The following is a 19,648-nucleotide window of genomic DNA, read 5'->3' as shown; positions in this document are numbered from 1 at the left end:
GAGGGTCGAGTTTGGAAGCTAGCTTGAGATAATTCATAAGTCAGACCGCTTTCGACTCAACTCTGTCAAGTAAGGATGCATAGCAAGAACCACCCGAGATGTGGGAACAGTACTCCATACAAGGACGATTCAATGATTTGTATAAACGGAGCAACTGCTCAGAAGTAGTTTCGACATCTAAATAGGACACACAGTTTATAAGATACAGAGTTAACTATTCCCGTAATGTGGGGTTTCCAAGAAGGAGTGGATGTTACAGTAATAACAAGTGTGTTCAGTGGGTCAAGGGGTGGAATTACAGAACTGTCAAAGGACAAACGAGAGATGTGAGGAGCTTTCGGTAGAGAAATGGGTAGAAATATATAATTAGATTTCGTCTACTCCGACGAGACATCCTGTCAAAGTCTGAGTTTATTGAGGAAGCTGTGTCAAAAAGAGATACAGATCGAGTGAAAGAAGAAGGAGCAAAATTGAAAGATGTAGATGAATGCAGTTTTGAATCGTCAGCGTATGAGTGCATTAGATTATTTGCGGAGGACAGGAAACAGTTGATAAAAAAAAAAGGTGTAAGGGACGGGACAGAACCTTATAAGACATAGCTATTGGTGAATAGAAGGGTAGGGTGGGGGCTGGTCCTTCAACAGCCACAGAGATAAATCGGCCGGAGAGGAAGTTAACTATGAAGGAGCGAAATGAGGCAGTGATGCCAGAAGAGGGGAGCTTAGAGATGAGACCCTGATGGCACACCCTGTCAAAAACTTTCGATACGTAAAGGGCAACTACATATGACTCCCCAAAATCTTCTCAGGATGATGACCAGACATTAGTAAGATAGGAAAGAATATCAGCTGTGGTTCTCCTCTTAAGGAAGCCGTGCTAATGGTCAGGGAGAAGACAAAGTTTCGCTGTGTCTAAGGATATGAGAGTTGAGGAGGGATTCAAAGACGATGGGAATGGTAGACTTCAAAGCAATGGAACGATAGTTAGAGAGGTCACCACGGCCACCCTTCATAGGGATGGGGTGCATCAATACATGCTTCCAAGAAGAAAAAGTCTTAATTTCTAAACAGAAACGGAACAGAGGAGCAAGCAAAGGTGCAAGTTCAGAGGCACGCTCATTCAGTGCACGGGAACTGATGCCAACAGGACCAGAAGCCTCGCTTGTGTTCAGAGAGAGAAGAGCTTTATGGACGGTCCGAAAAGAGATTACGAGAAGAGGCATAGGATTAGTAAAAGGAGCAACAAGGGCTAAAGGAATGTTAGAGCCATCCAAGATGGAGTTAGAAGAGAAACGGGAATCAAAGAAGTTTGCTTTGTCTCCGGGAGAGACAGCTATAGTACTGTCAGAGCGGAAAAGTGGAGGAATGGTAGAGCGACAGAAGTTGTTAGAGATGCCCTAAACTAAAGACCAGAAAGACCTATTTTTTGAATAGGAGCGCTTTGCCTCACGGATGCCATGCTTGCAATGATCATGGTGATGATAAAATCTGATTGGGAGCCTGATATGCCTGATCCCTTTCTTGGATGGTCTCAGAACAGGAGCTGTTGAAACATGGATTGGATGAAGAGGTAGTCTTGGAGAAAGAAGGGATAAACGCTTTCATTCCAGCAAGAATAATCTCTGCTATGCGTTTGGAGGAGATAGAAGCATCACCACATAAGAGACAGTAATTCACCCAAGGAAATTCAGTAAAGAAGTTACGTAACTTATTCCAGTCATCTTTGGTGAAGTGCCAGTATTTACGCTTAGAAGTGGCTGCTGGAGGGGAAGGAGCTGTTAGAATAGATACAGTTATGAGAGTGTAATCAGATGAACCAATCGTGGACGAGATTGTGCATCTACAGCGGGATGGACTAGAGTTGAAGAACAGATCCAGAATAGTAGGAGAGTGGTCACAGTGGTCAGGGTGGGAGATAATTTGCTTTAATTCACTGAGAATGGAGAACGTAATGGCTTCAGTCCCCCCCACCACTGGACGTGTGCAGCTGCAAACTGACTTAGACAAACTGATAAACTTGGCTCACTGACGGCGAGTGAATTACAGTTAAAGTGTAAATATTGAGTGCATAGATAAGAAATAAGCTATAGCATTAATTCCGGTGAGTAATGAAAGGTTATTACAGAAAGAAATAAGGTGTAATATTCTCTAATGCCCTAACGCTACGCAAGCAGTACATAGGAACTAAAAACAGCAAATCATAATCCTCGGAGTTTGATTTTGGTCACGCGACTTGATAAAAAACATAGACACAATGAAGACATGGCACAGGCGACCGACAAAGTAGATTTCGTATCGAGAAACAAATATCATGAGCGCAGGCTGCACGTGATAGATTTATTTTGGTAAAAGATCAAGAGATGATTTGTTATTCAGCATTATGAAAGGCCTTGATCATCTCGATCTCAGAAACTATTTATGGCTACATATGCCTGATTGCTCTCGTGGTAATGCATACGAATTCACGGGTAAACGTTTTACTTCGTTTGAGGTGAAGCATTTTTCAACGGGAATTGAATGATTTTATTAGTTAAAGTTCGCTGAAAGGCAGAATGATAGATAAGCTTTAGAACAGAGAGGACAAACACTTAACCTTCACGTCTGTGACTTACATTATTTGAGGTTACAAGTGTCTGTCCTTCACATCTGTTGTTTTCCTACACATACCACACTAATGTCTACGATCAGGTTGTCTTCCAATACAATAAACAGCCTCGAAAGAAACCAAAGTTCTTCTGCGGTTTGTTTTCATCTATATTTCTTTCATGAAATATCTTCTCGTTGAATAAGCCTTTTCAAGACTAATAATTTAACAAGCACGTATTTCAAATTATCTTTCTTTCTTCAGATAATAGGCAACTAAAATATGTTCCCTCCACAGTGTTGGCGACGGAAATTAGATAGAAGTATTTTTTATCTCTTCCATTCATCGTCGCCGACAAAATTTCCATATCAATATACACTTCCCATACAACATGGTGCGCCTTTATAGCTATTTTCTTGCCGGCTGACGCGCCAGAGGGAGTGATGTTGGGCAGGCTGAAGCCTTCTGCTTTACTATCTAACATCCACCAGTACAGCGAAGGTATTTACGATCATATTACCGTCCTCCGGCAGATAACCTTGTCTTAGAACCACCAGGTCTCAGGTAACCTGTTTTCTTTCCATCTTTCCCTTTACCTGTGTGCAGCGTGACAGTGCCTTTCATCTGTGGCTGTTTATCTCATATCTCTGTGGTAAGACAAGGGTATATCAGCTGTGGCGCGTTATGACAGCTTGTCTAACCCGGCGAGTTTTGTGTACGATTTCAGTTTCTCTCACCTGTGTGAAGTGCGATGGTGTGTCTTCTTTACTTAAAGCGTCACTGAATTCTCAACTTGTGTGTAGCATCACTGAGTTCTCAACTTGCGTATTGCGTCACTGAGTGCTTTAGAGGCATGTCTTACCTATATGTCGCTGTGTATCTTACCTGTTGAATGCCATGGTTTGTCTCTACCATGTGTGGAAATCGTCACGATATGTCAATTCTATACACTGAGACACAGTGTGTCCCATCTGTGTGTAGAATGAAGATGTGCTTTTTCACGACGCATTACGAAGTGTTTCGCCTGTTAGAGGATCACTGTTTCTTTCTTGTATGAAGTGTAACCCACGTGCATCATACGTGTATTATGTCTCATTTTGCCTACCTTACGGGGAACTGATGCTTGTCTCACCTGTATGTAGTGTTACAGTGTGCCTTACCTGTGCAAAGTGTTACATTGTGTTTCACCTACGTGTGGTGTTACGATGTGCATCACATGTGTGTGGTGTTACGGTGTGTCTTACCTGTGTATAGTGTTATATTGTATCCCATCTGCGTGTAACACTACAGTTTGTCTTACCTGTGTGTAGTGTTATAGTGTCTCACCTGTGTATAGTGTTACAGTGTGTCTTATACGTATTACCCTAATTTGTCTTAAGAGTGTGTGTTATCACAATGGACCTCGTGTGTGTGTGTAGTGATACAGTGTACACTGGGATGGTATCTCTCACCTGTGTGTAGGCCATAAGGAGGCAGGTCTTACCCACAGTGCCGTCGCCGATCACCACAATCTTCAGCACCCGTCCTATGCTGGTCATCTGCAGAATATAATGATAGAAATAACGGCAATTAGATTATAGAATGTTTGCCTTTTCTTGCAATCAGGTCATAGAAATGTTTGCCATTTCTTGCTCTAGTTTCTTATAAACCAAACAAATGATCATCCATGATTTAGTAAATAATGATTCTGTGCTGTCGTTTTGTTTTCGTTTTCAGCTTATACATTCACCTTCACTGTATTCAGGGTTTCAACATTAGGAGTTAGAAATGAGGATAGAACGGGTGGTTATGGTAAAGAAAATGACAAATGAATTCTGCTTCCCTAATGTATGGTGCAATCTTCTTCAGACAGAATTCAATCATAAGCGGAAAACATGAGTAGGTTGACGTTCCCTTACAGACGATGAGCTACATCCTGACTGGGTGGATCAGTTCACTGGCTCCGTCCATCTTCCTTTGCTCGTCCTTTAACGTGTTGTTACCTTCCCTACTGATCTAAATCAAGACAAATATCTACATCGGTTGATCAAGGCATCTTCCCAGCTTATGTGAACCACCTCTAACGCGTTTCTTTACCTCATATTTCATTCCTTCATGAATTATATCAGACTTGTCCCAATTCAGCAGATTTCCATATTCTTCTGCGTGCAGTACAACAGCAGCGGAATGTCTATGGTATCTCAAATCAGCTTTATGTTCTGCGATCATTTTCAGCAGCCCAAGTCTCAGTTAGATGTGTGAACTGGGAACCATTATGATATGGAACCTTGTAGACGAGGTTCACTGCATTCTTGACCTCATGTCAATTCCTTGCAGAAATGAGCGTTGTCACCTCATCATGCAGGAGGGCTGGTGAGGCTTTTGGGGGCCTAGACAGAGATGAGGTCAAGAATGCGTTAATTTTCATCTACAAGGTTCCATGCAACAGTTGTCAACGCACATATTACGGGAAAGACAGGATGTGGGTTAACGAATAGGACAGCAGAACAAATGGCAGATGTAAGATATCATAGAAAGGTATTAAAGGCAGGTCGAACAAACACGGAAGATTCCGTAAAAATAATTAGGATACTGTATTCTTATTCCAGGTCAGCGGCGAAGGAGGAGGCAAAGAGCCGGTGAACAGATCCAGCCAACCACGAAACAACTTAATGACTGTCAGGAAACGTTATCCAGAGGTCACTTAGGCTTGTGTTTTCCTCTTAATATAAGTTATCATCTTCTCTGAAGAAGCTGGACGGAAATGTTTAGAGAAGTAAAACTCAGCTTGGACCTATTGCGCCTGTGACCGCCCCTCTTATGTAGCCAGGTTTATCTTATCCGCGAATAATCATTCTGGCTATTGAGAGAGAGAGAGAGAGAGAGAGAGAGAGAGAGAGAGAGAGAGAGAGAGAGAGAGAGAGAGAGAGAGAGAGAGAGAGAGAGAGAGAGAGAGAGAGAGAGAGAGAGAGAGAGAGAGAGAGAGAGAGAGAGAGAGAGAGAGAGAGAGAGAGAGAGAGAGAGAGAGAGAGAGAGTAAACATTCATCTAGACATTCTATCTATCTTTACAAGTATATAAAGGGCGTATGCTTGCAATGATAGGAAACTCCTTCAGGATGTTTTGCTTGCAAGCAGTGAGTGGTATGCTAAATTAGCACAACTGTAAGTTCTTCGCGACTCCTAACACCACATTTACAAATGGTGCGGAGAAAACGTTCATCTTAGCTAACACAATTTTAGGAGTGAACAGCTCGTAGGAATGAGCCTCAAGCAATGTACACTGTAGAATCAGGTAAGACATTTACATAAGAGAACATAACGCTAGTCTAAACCCTCACACCACTGGGGTAAGACGGTCTAAGCAATACAAAGGAAATCAGACAGCGAGGGACCACTAAGTCCTTTCGAGGCTGTTAGTGTAAGCGGAAGATATCAGAGTGTGGCAAAGAGAATAACCAGCAAATTGTCAATGTGACTAAGGAGACGCAGATAATGCCATGAAATCACATCATTTCTAAAGTTATCATTTGCCTGCGCTGATGCATCTCATTCTCACTTCACCCAGTTGCCTCATACCGCTTTCTCTGACCTTCCACAGGTAGTTTCCTAAGAGGCAGAAATTGACCGAAGGAAATGTCAGTCAGTTTAGGACAGGCTCGTCCAAGACATTCGCCACCAGCTACATGTGGCACATTGGTGACGGGCTTGTGGTGAATTGAAAGTCTAAGTCTTAAACTTTTCGTTGCCGTTTTTATAATGTTTTTATTAGTTAATTTTCATTGATCATGTTTTTGAAAGAAAGTTGCAACCCTTTTTACCTACACGATTTCATTCATCCTTTTTCTTCATACTTCTTCACTTATATGATAGTTCAGCGGTTGTCCTAACTTACTCATAAATCATTTTTGAAATGTGGTGAATCTGGGCAGAAGTTCCGCACAGTTCAGGTGAGCAGTAAAGTCTTGTTGGACAATCGTGGTTTTTATGACTTTTTACCAAGAAGTAAACGGAAGCCGATAAAGGCGGTAGTAAGCGACATCTGTCGCTTTATGTGTTATAGTATTACAAAAATCTATAGTCAGCAACACCTGCTAATGCTACAGGAAAGCAGCGAAGTATTCAAACAATTAACAATTTAAACCGTATACAGTATGTGATGATTTACACGAACTTTAGTGATAAATGATAAGAGAGTGTGAAGCTTTTACCTATGGTAAAAATTTGAAGTACAAGATTTCACAGTCAGGAACATACGATATCTGGAAGTAGTGGAATCTTATAAGACGTTTGATATATAGATATATCAACCCAACCAAATTACAAAGAGAGACAACGTATCGAGAGCTCGCCCGCTACTTACTGAATGGGCTACCGACCACCATCACATTACGTCCTACTAGACACAACCAAGTGGACCCACCGTCGCTTCGGAACCAATGACGTACCGTGGATTATAGTTTATGAAATTCACACGTCAACTGGTCATGGAGGTGAAAATTGATCATATAAGACAAACTGTCAGTTCGCTATGGCAACATCCCACACTCTACTGTTCAGCAGTATAGTAAATGGTGTGAGAAATGGGCTGAGGAAAGGCTCAGACAAGAAACTCCTTCAGGAGTCCTTTGATCGCTCACTGTCTGTAAATGGCCAGAATGAACGTGGAGAAGCGGATATTACTATGTAAGCTATGTAAGCTATGGCTCCAGATCCGTATGGAGCTCCCTTGAATATCATATTAATTCATGTCATTCGTACGCTGAAATCCAAGACCTGAGGCATCGCTGACGCATGAGATTCACAATGATTCTTGAAGCTGGTGGCAAGGAATTTACTGTACAGGTTATACATGAGTTATCATCATTATGGCCATTATCATTATGGACGTTCACGATATCCCCAAAGTCAGGAACGTGTTGAACGAAGCAAAGCTGACTAGAAGGTAGAAGAAATGGCCTGGACGAGTGTTGATGAGTGTGGTCAGTGGAGATATGCTATTTGGTATGCACAATCGACAACAAATAACAGCTTCCATGACAGCATGAAGAATGACACCTTATCAGACTTAGACTAGCGGGAAAGAAACACGGATGTAACCTAAAACCAAACCTGCCAACTGAATTTCGCTCTAGGAATGGAAATGCTATTGAGGAACGTGAACTTAAGCGCCTTCTTAATAACACAACTGGAGCAGGAAGCCATTGCCAGGGATGCCTGAAGAACCACCCGAGGTACTGAAAGACTGTCGACTCCTGGGATTCCTCTCTGAGGATGGTGATGATTCTGGCAAGCCAACCACTCCCTCACACGTAAATGAATTCTCTTTATGTTCATATTTGAGTTCCTTCTGAACTTCTGTGAATCGCATCATATATCACATGTAACAGTCATAATCTATACTGAAATGATCACCTTGTGATTAATCTATCTTAAGCTTGTTAAATGTTTTACTCATAAAATTCACCAGACAAGATCATCACCAAGTGATATCTAAACAGAAATACGTACTGTTATAAATTTCGAAATCTACATAGTGCATCTCATACAGGTAAGAACAGTAACAGACGATCCATCCTAGACAGGAGCAGAGAGTAGATCCAAAACTCCAGCTGCAGAAAATGCTCAGCGAAAACATAGCCCACATCTACACGTCAGCCTTCAGACGACTGAGAGGAGAGACCATCCCGCCAGATGCTCAAGACAGGATTACCGAATGAGTTCGAATCCTGGTTGCGGCAGTCGGTTCACATTCAACCCAACTATTCATCTGCCCTTGGGCGTTGGTTGATAAAAGGGGTATCTGGCTCAGGCTAGGATATATATATATATATATATATATATATATATATATATATATATATATATATATATATATATATATATATATATATATATATATATATATATATATATATATATATATATATATATATATATATTTATTTATTTATTATACTTTGTCGCTGTCTCCCGCGTTTGCGAGGTAGCGCAAGGAAACAGACGAAAGAAATGGCCCAACCCACCCCCATACACATGTATATACATACGTCCACACACGCAAATATACATACCTACACAGCTTTCCATGGCTTACCCCAGACGCTTCACATGCCCTGATTCAATCCACCGACAGCACGTCAACCCCGGTACACCACATCGCTCCAATTCACTCTATTCCTTGCCCTCCTCTCACCCTCCTGCATGTTCAGGCCCCGATCACACAAAATCTTTTTCACTCCATCCTTCCACCTCCAATTTGGTCTCCCTCTTCTCCTCGTTCCCTCCACCTCCGACACATATATCCTCTTGGTCAATCTTTCCTCACTCATCCTCTCCATGTGCCCAAACCACTTCAAAACACCCTCTTCTGCTCTCTCAACCACGCTCTTTTTATTTCCACACATCTCTCTTACCCTTACGTTACTCACTCGATCAAACCACCTCACACCACACATTGTCCTCAAACATCTCATTTCCAGCACATCCATCCTCCTGCGCACAACTCTATCCATAGCTCACGCCTCGCAACCATACAACATTGTTGGAACCACTATTCCTTCATACATACCCATTTTTGCTTTCCGAGATAATGTTCTCGACTTCCACACATTCTTCAAGGCCCCCAGAATTTTCGCCCCCTCCCCCACCCTATGATCCACTTCCGCTTCCATGGTTCCATCCGCTGCCAGATCCACTCCCAGATATCTAAAACACTTCACTTCCTCCAGTTTTTCTCCATTCAAACTCACCTCCCAATTGACTTGACCCTCAACCCTACTGTACCTAATAACCTTGCTCTTATTCACATTTACTCTTAACTTTCTTCTTCCACACACTTTACCAAACTCAGTCACCAGCTTCTGCAGTTTCTCACATGAATCAGCCACCAGCGCTGTATCATCAGCGAACAACAACTGACTCACTTCCCAAGCTCTCTCATCCCCAACAGACTTCATACTTGCCCCTCTTTCCAAAACTCTTGCATTTACCTCCCTAACAACCCCATCCATAAACAAATTAAACAACCATGGAGACATCACACACCCCTGCCGCAAACCTACATTCACTGAGAACCAATCACTTTCCTCTCTTCCTACACGTACACATGCCTTACATCCTCGATAAAAACTTTTCACTGCTTCTAACAACTTTCCTCCCACACCATATATTCTTAATACCTTCTACAGAGCATCTCTATCAACTCTATCATATGCCTTCTCCAGATCCATAAATGCTACATACAAATCCATTTGCTTTTCTAAGTATTTCTCATATATATATATATATATATATATATATATATATATATATATATATATATATATATATATATATATATATATATATATATATATATATATATATATATATATATGAGAAATATATATATGTACGTGTAGGAAGAGAGGAAAGTGATTGGTTCTCAGTGAATGTAGGTTTGCGGCAGGGGTGTGTGATGTCTCCATGGTTGTTTAATTTGTTTATGGATGGGGTTGTTAGGGAGGTAAATGCAAGAGTTTTGGAAAGAGGGGCAAGTATGAAGTCTGTTGGGGATGAGAGAGCTTGGGAAGTGAGTCAGTTGTTGTTCGCTGATGATACAGCGCTGGTGGCGGATTCATGTGAGAAACTGCAGAAGCTGGTGACGGAGTTTGGTAAAGTGTGTGGAAGAAGAAAGTTAAGAGTAAATGTGAATAAGAGCAAGGTTATTAGGTACAGTAGGGTTGAGGGTCAAGTCAATTGGGAGGTGAGTTTGAATGGTGAAAAACTGGAGGAAGTGAAGTGTTTTAGATATCTGGGAGTGGATCTGTCAGCGGATGGAACCATGGAAGCGGAAGTGGATCATAGGGTGGGGGAGGGGGCGAAAATTTTGGGAGCCTTGAAAAATGTGTGGAAGTCGAGAACATTATCCCGGAAAGCAAAAATGGGTATGTTTGAAGGAATAGTAGTTCCAACAATGTTGTATGGTTGCGAGGCGTGGGCTATGGATAGAGTTGTGCGCAGGAGGATGGATGTGCTGGAAATGAGATGTTTGAGGACAATGTGTGGTGTGAGGTGGTTTGATCGAGTAAGTAACGTAAGGGTAAGAGAGATGTGTGGAAATAAAAAGAGCGTGGTTGAGAGAGCAGAAGAAGGTGTTTTGAAATGGTTTGGGCACATGGAGAGAATGAGTGAGGAAAGATTGACCAAGAGGATATATGTGTCGGAGGTGGAGGGAACGAGGAGAAGAGGGAGACCAAATTGGAGGTGGAAAGATGGAGTGAAAAGGATTTTGTGTGATCGGGGCCTGAACATGCAGGAGGGTGAAAGGAGGGCAAGGAATAGAGTGAATTGGAGCGATGTGGTATACAGGGGTTGACGTGCTGTCAGTGGATTGAATCAAGGCATGTGAAGCGTCCGGGGTAAACCATGGAAAGCTGTGTAGGTATGTATATTTGCGTGTGTGGACGTGTGTATGTACATGTGTATGGGGGGGGGTTGGGCCATTTCTTTCGTCTGTTTCCTTGCGCTACCTCGCAAACGCGGGAGACAGCGACAAAGTATAAAAAAAAAAAAAAAAAAAATATATATATATATATATATATATATATATATATATATATATATATATATATATATATATATATATATATATATATATATATATATTATCCCTGGGGATAGAGGATTAAGAATACTTCCCACGTATTCCCTGCGTGTCGTAGAAGGCGACTAAAAGGGGAGGGAGCGGGGGGCTGGAAATCCTCCCCTCTCGTTTTTTTTTTTTTTTTAATTTTCCAAAAGAAGGAACAGAGGGAGCCAGGTGAGGATATTCCAAAAAAGGCCCAGTCCTCTGTTCTTAACGCTACCTCGCTAACGCGGGAAATGGCGAATAGTTTGAAAGAAAGAATATATATATATATATATATATATATATATATATATATATATATATATATATATATATATATATATATATATATATATATATATATATATATATATATATATATATATATATATATATATATATATATATATAACGTTAATGAGATGACCTTGATTAAGTCAGTTGCCCGTGACGTCTCAGCTAACATGAAAGAAAATTGGAAAAGGCTGTGAGGATGAATGACAGCAGCATAAAGTCGCTGCGTCCCATTGACGTGGGTGATAACAGTGCCAATGTCTCAGTTAGACAGTAGGAAAGAGGAATCACCTACTGTGATTCTGAGATGTGCTTTCGATGGAAGAAAGTGGCTACAGAATAAAACACAAACCTGGGATAACTGAGGGTAAGCTTGCTCGAAATCAAGTAGAGTTTATGCGCTTCACTGGTCGTAAATTAGTTAATGTACCGCTCGGACAACTATGTAAGTGTTCGGGAAATTGTACGCGTACAGAGGATATTTGAAGGTCAGGAATTCACGAAGTCCCACTGCAGTAGCTGGCGAACAAAGGGGTGTTCCTGTGTGAAAGGCGGTCTCTGGTGGATATCACAGCTATAAATCATGAGAAATCATTCATCATGTTTCCTCCATGTGTCCCCCATACGAAAATATACAACATTTTAGCAAAATTTGCTTGTTTTAGTTTTACTTCCATATTTGTATTTCTTTTAGCTGGCTTCTTGAAAGTATGTAATGATAGGGACTTTTATGTATGTTTTTCAACGGAATTCATTTCTTTGTTAATGCACACTACCCAGTTCAAGAACTGGACAAAACTAAGTTTGCCTAGTTCATTTTTTTTTTTTTTATACTTTGTCGCTGTCTCCCGCGTTTGCGAGGTAGCGCAAGGAAACAGACGAAAGAAATGGCCCAACCCCCCCCACATACACATGTATATACATACCTCCACACACGCAAATATACATACCTACACAGCTTTCCATGGCTTACCCCAGACGCTTCACATGCCTTGATTCAATCCACTGACAGCACGTCAACCCCGGTATACCACATCGCTCCAATTCATTCCATTCCGTGCCCTCCTTTCACCCTCCTGCATGTTCAGGCCCCGATCACACAAAATCTTTTTCACTCCATCTTTCCACCTCCAATTTGGTCTCCCTCTTCTCCTTGTTCCCTCCACCTCCGACACATATATCCTCTTGGTCAATCTTTCCTCACTCATCCTCTCCATGTGCCCAAACCACTTCAAAACACCCTCTTCTGCTCTCTCAACCACGCTCTTTTTATTTCCACACATCTCTCTTACCCTTACGTTACTCACTCGATCAAACCACCTCACACCACATATTGTCCTCAAACATCTCATTTCCAGCACATCCATCCTCCTGCGCACAACTCTATCCATAGCCCACGCCTCGCAACCATACAACATTGTTGGAACCAAATATTCCTTCAAACATACCCATTTTTGCTTTCCGAGATAATGTTCTCGACTTCCACACATTCTTCAAGGCCCCCAGAATTTTCGCCCCCTCCCCCATCCTATGATCCACTTCCGCTTCCATGGTTCCATCCGCTGCCAGATCCACTCCCAGATATCTAAAACACTTCACTTCCTCCAGTTTTTCTCCATTCAAACTCACCTCCCAATTGACTTGACCCTCAACCCTACTGTACCTAATAACCTTGCTCTTATTCACATTTACTCTTAACTTTCTTCTTCCACACACTTTACCAAACTCAGTCACCAGCTTCTGCAGTTTCTCACATGAATCAGCCACCAGCGCTGTATCATCAGCGAACAACAACTGACTCACTTCCCAAGCTCTCTCATACCCAACAGCAGGAAAGTGCAGCAGGGACATGGGCATTGCCGGGGGCAAGGGAAACACGTAGGGGCAGGTGGGATGGGGGGGGGAGAGTAGGAAGAGGCACACGAAGGGACAGAAGGTCAATGCATACATAAAGATAAACAGGGGAGCCGAACAAAGTTCGGACAGGGGATGGAGCGCAAGAGGGACAGAGGGAAACAGTGGTGGAAGAGTGGTGGGGTGGGGAGGACAGGGGGGGGTACCGGCAAGGAGCAACGACGAAGCCAGAGACAATCAGAACAAGAGGGAGCCAGGGGCAAAAACATGCAGGCCAACAAACAAATGGAGGGGGAGGGGAGAAGCAGGCAGGGCACAAGAACAGCAGGGGGCCGAGTGACAAGAGGGAGGCATGGGGGGAAAGGGGAGGGGACAACGGGGTAACAAACAGAAGCAAAGAGTGGGGGGGCAGGAAAAGGGCGAGTAACAGAGGCAACAGGAGGGATCGGGGACAGGGTGAGCAGCAGATGAGACATGATGGGGGGAGGAGGCCGGGTACAAGCAAGGGGGACAGCATTTTATCAGGGGGGAACAAGGGCAAGCGCGGTGGTGACACACAAAGGGAGGAAGGGGGTGCCGGGGTTCAGTGGCACCAGAGAGGCCAAACAACATCATCACCGACCAACAGGGACCGAGGGGGGTTGATTGGGGGCAGATGAACAGGGGGGGCAGTTCACAAGGGGGGCGGGTAAGGCACCAAAGGAAGGGGCGGGGGGGGATGGCGGGGGTACAACAGACTGGGGGGAATAACCGGGAGGGGGAACATGGCGATGAGAGGGGATAAAAAAGGGACAAACGGGAGGAGGCACAGGGGGGGGAAGGGGAACAGGGGAGAGTGGCAGGGGGCAGGGGGGAGGGGGAAACAGACACAAACCAAACCAGGGGAACATGGGAACAGGGCAAGGCAACAGTGCAAACAGGGGACAGGGGAGAAGGGCGCAAAGGAGAGGAAGCGGGTGCAGCGGGGCAAAGGCTTCATACTGGCCCCTCTTTCCAAAACTCTTGCATTTACCTCCCTAACAACCCCATCCATAAACAAATTAAACAACCATGGAGACATCACACACCCCTGCCGCAAACCTACATTCACTGAGAACCAATCACTTTCCTCTCTTCCTACACGTACACATGCCTTACATCCTCGATAAAAACTTTTCACTGCTTCTAACAACTTTCCTCCCACACCATATATTCTTAATACCTTCTACAGAGCATCTCTATCAACTCTATCATATGCCTTCTCCAGATCCATAAATGCTATATACAAATCCATTTGCTTTTCTAAGTATTTCTCACATACATTCTTCAAAGCAAACACCTGATCCACACATCCTCTACCACTTCTGAAACCACACTGCTCTTCCCCAATCTGATGCTCTGTACATGCCTTCACCCTCTCAATCAATACCCTCCCATATATTTTACCAGGAATACTCAACAAACTTATACCTCTGTAATTTGAGCACTCACTCTTATCCCCTTTGCCTTTGTACAATGGCACTATGCACGCATTCCGCCAATCCTCAGGCACCTCACCATGAGTCATACATACATTAAATAACCTTACCAACCAGTCAACAATACATATATATATACATATATATATATATATATATATATATATATATATATATATATATATATATATATATATATATATATATATATATATATATATATATATATATATATATATATATATATATATATATATATATATATATATATATATACATATATATATATATATATATATATATATATACATATATATATATATACACACATATATATATATATATATATATATATATATATATATATATATATATATATATATATATATATATATATATATAATATACATACATATATATATATATATATATATATATATATATATATATATATATATATATATATATATATATATATATATATATATATATATATATATATATATATATATATTTTTTTTTTTTATACTTTGTCGCTGTCTCCCGCGTTTGCGAGGTAGCGCAAGGAAACAGACGAAAGAAATGGCCCAACCCCCCCCCCATACACATGTATATACATACGTCCACACACGCAAATATACATACCTACACAGCTTTCCATGGTTTACCCCAGACGCTTCACATGCCTTGATTCAATCCACTGACAGCACGTCAACCCCGGTATACCACATCGCTCCAATTCACTCTATTCCTTGCCCTCCTTTCACCCTCCTGCATGTTCAGGCCCCGATCACACAAAATCTTTTTCACTCCATCTTTCCACCTCCAATTTGGTCTCCCTCTTCTCCTTGCTCCCTCCACCTCCGACACATATATCCTCTTGGTCAATCTTTCCTCACTCATCCTCTCCATGTGCCCAAACCACTTCAAAACACCCTCTTCTGCTCTCTCAACCACGCTCTTTTTATTTCCACACATCTCTCTTACCCTTACGTTACTCACTCGATCAAACCACCTCACACCACACATTGTCCTCAAACATCTCATTTCCAGCACATCCATCCTCCTGCGCACAACTCTATCCATAGCCCACGCCTCGCAACCATACAACATTGTTGGAACCACTATTCCTTCAAACATACCCATTTTTGCTTTCCGAGATAATGTTCTCGACTTCCACACATTCTTCAAGGCCCCCAGAATTTTCGCCCCCTCCCCCACCCTATGATCCACTTCCGCTTCCATGGTTCCATCCGCTGCCAGATCCACTCCCAGATATCTAAAACACTTCACTTCCTCCAGTTTTTCTCCATTCAAACTCACCTCCCAATTGACTTGACCCTCAACCCTACTGTACCTAATAACCTTGCTCTTATTCACATTTACTCTTAACTTTCTTCTTCCACACACTTTACCAAACTCAGTCACCAGCTTCTGCAGTTTCTCACATGAATCAGCCACCAGCGCTGTATCATCAGCGAACAACAACTGACTCACTTCCCAAGCTCTCTCATCCCCAACAGACTTCATACTTGCCCCTCTTTCCAAAACTCTTGCATTTACCTCCCTAACAACCCCATCCATAAACAAATTAAACAACCATGGAGACATCACACACCCCTGCCGCAAACCTACATTCACTGAGAACCAATCACTTTCCTCTCTTCCTACACGTACACATGCCTTACATCCTCGATAAAAACTTTTCACTGCTTCTAACAACTTTCCTCCCACACCATATATTCTTAATACCTTCCACAGAGCATCTCTATCAACTCTATCATATGCCTTCTCCAGATCCATAAATGCTACATACAAATCCATTTGCTTTTCTAAGTATTTCTCACATACATTCTTCAAAGCAAACACCTGATCCACACATCCTCTACCACTTCTGAAACCACACTGCTCTTCCCCAATCTGATGCTCTGTACATGCCTTCACCCTCTCAATCAATACCCTCCCATATAATTTACCAGGAATACTCAACAAACTTATACCTCTGTAATTTGAGCACTCACTCTTATCCCCTTTGCCTTTGTACAATGGCACTATGCACGCATTCCGCCAATCCTCAGGCACCTCACCATGAGTCATACATACATTAAATAACCTTACCAACCAGTCAACAATACAGTCACCCCCTTTTTTAATAAATTCCACTGCAATAACCATCCAAACCTGCTGCCTTGCCGGCTTTCATCTTCCGCAAAGCTTTACTACCTCTTCTCTGTTTACCAAATCATTTTCCCTAACCCTCTCACTTTGCACACCACCTCGACCAAAACACCCTATATCTGCCACTCTATCATCAACACATTCAACAAACCTTCAAAATACTCACTCCATCTCCTTCTCACATCACCACTACTTGTTATCACCTCCCCATTTGCGCCCTTCACTGAAGTTCCCATTTGCTCCCTTGTCTTACGCACCTTATTTACCTCCTTCCAGAACATCTTTTTATTCTCCCTAAAATTTAATGATACTCTCTCACCCCAACTCTCATTTGCCCTTTTTTTCACCTCTTGCACCTTTCTCTTGACCTCCTGTCTCTTTCTTTTATACTTCTCCCACTCAATTGCATTTTTTCCCTGCAAAAATCGTCCAAATGCCTCTCTCTTCTCTTTCACTAATACTCTTACTTCTTCATCCCACCACTCACTACCCTTTCTAATCAACCCACCTCCCACTCTTCTCATGCCACAAGCATCTTTTGCGCAATCCATCACTGATTCCCTAAATACATCCCATTCCTCCCCCACTCCCCTTACTTCCATTGTTCTCACCTTTTTCCATTCTGTACTCAGTCTCTCCTGGTACTTCCTCACACAGGTCTCCTTCCAAGCTCACTTACTCTCACCACCCTCTTCACCCCAACATTCACTCTTCTTTTCTGAAAACCCATACTAATCTTCACCTTAGCCTCCACAAGATAATGATCAGACATCCCTCCAGTTGCACCTCTCAGCACATTAACATCCAAAAGTCTCTCTTTCGCACGCCTGTCAATTAACACGTAATCCAATAACGCTCTCTGGCCATCTCTCCTACTTACATAAGTATACTTATGTATATCTCGCTTTTTAAACCAGGTATTCCCAATCATCAGTCCTTTTTCAGCACATAAATCTACAAGCTCTTCACCATTTCCATTTACAACACTGAACACCCCATGTATACCAATTATTCCCTCAACTGCCACATTACTCACCTTTGCATTCAAATCACCCATCACTATAACCCGGTCTCGTGCATCAAAACCACTAACACACTCATTCAGCTGCTCCCAAAACACTTGCCTCTCATGATCTTTCTTCTCATGCCCAGGTGCATATGCACCAATAATCACCCACCTCTCTCCATCAACTTTCAGTTTTACCCATATTAATCGAGAATTTACTTTCTTACATTCTATCACATACTCCCACAACTCCTGTTTCAGGAGTATTGCTACTCCTTCCCTTGCTCTTGTCCTCTCACTAACCCCTGACTTTACTCCCCAGACATTTCCAAACCACTCTTCCCCTTTACCCTTGAGCTTCGTTTCACTCAGAGCCAAAACATCCAGGTTCCTTTCCTCAAACATACTACCTATCTCTCCTTTTTTCACATCTTGGTTACATCCACACACATTTAGGCACCCCACTCTGAGCCTTCGAGGAGGATGAGCACTCCCCGCGTGACTCCTTCTTCTGTTTCCCATTTTAGAAAGTTAATACAAGGAGGGGAGGATTTCTGGCCCCCCGCTCCCGTCCCCTCTAGTCGCTTTCTACGACACGCGAGGAATACGTGGGAAGTATTCTTTCACCCCTATCCCCAGGGATAATATACATATATATATACATATACACATACACACACATACCATACATACCACAGATACACCACACACACACATACATATAATCCATATGAAAAATGTATGAAACAATTAGAAAACTGAAACTTTCTTTCTACTTGAAATGAGATGAAAAAAAATAATATCATATAATAGGTTCAACCTCCTGGCTATGGAAAAAGGAAATGTAATAATTTATTTACACAAACGACATAGCATTCTCATCATTTAACCACGTAATGAAATAAGCTTCAATTGTCTAAGCTACTATTTATGTTTCCATTTCACTATTTTCCTAGTCAGTAATAGATATTTCATAAAGTGGGCGGTGGGCTGGATATCCTACCCTCATCGTTTTATTTTTTTTTTTTTTTAATTTTCCAAAAGAAGGAACAGAGAAGGGGCCAAGTATGAATTTCCCTCAAAGTCCCATCCTTTGTGCTTAACGCTAACCATCGCTAATAAAGGAAATGGCGAATAGTTTGAAAGAACAGAAAAGATATATATATATAAAAATATATAATATAATATATATAATATATATATATATATAATATATTATATATATATATATATATATATATATAATAATAAAATTTATATTCATAAATATGTATATATTATATAATAAATATATAAATATATATATATATATAACTACTTATAAATATATATATTTTTATATATATATATATATAAAATTTTATATATATATATAATGTATATATATATATATAATATATATAATATATATATATATATATTATATTTATATATATATAGTATATATATAATATATATATATATATTAATATAAATATATATAGATATATAAACATACAGAGGTATAAAGTTTGTGAGTTTCCTGGTAAAATAATATGGGAGGGTATTTTATTGAGAGGGTGAAGGCATGTACAGAGCATCAGATTGGGAAGAAGCAGTGTGGTTCAGAAGTGTAGAGGATTGTGGATCAGAGTTTTGCTTTTAGAATGTATGTGAGAATACTTAGAAAACAAATGGATTTGTAAGTA

At 41.4% G+C, this 19,648-nt stretch overlaps 1 protein-coding gene across 1 annotated transcript in view; it reads right to left on the bottom strand.

The window, feature by feature from the left end:
* LOC139756468 (ras-like GTP-binding protein RhoL) overlaps window positions 1-19,648 on the bottom strand; it is a 203,156-nt gene that overhangs the window by 72,147 nt on the left and 111,361 nt on the right. Inside the window, exon 2 of the mRNA XM_071675921.1 lies at window positions 4,035-4,121. Within this exon, the coding sequence (XP_071532022.1) occupies window positions 4,035-4,121 (87 nt within the window). The remainder of the gene's footprint in view (window positions 1-4,034; window positions 4,122-19,648) is intronic.

The sequence above is a fragment of the Panulirus ornatus genome, chromosome 22, assembly GCF_036320965.1.
Source record: "Panulirus ornatus isolate Po-2019 chromosome 22, ASM3632096v1, whole genome shotgun sequence".
Lineage (NCBI taxonomy): Eukaryota > Metazoa > Arthropoda > Malacostraca > Decapoda > Palinuridae > Panulirus > Panulirus ornatus.
This window is presented reverse-complemented; position numbering and strand designations above follow the sequence as displayed.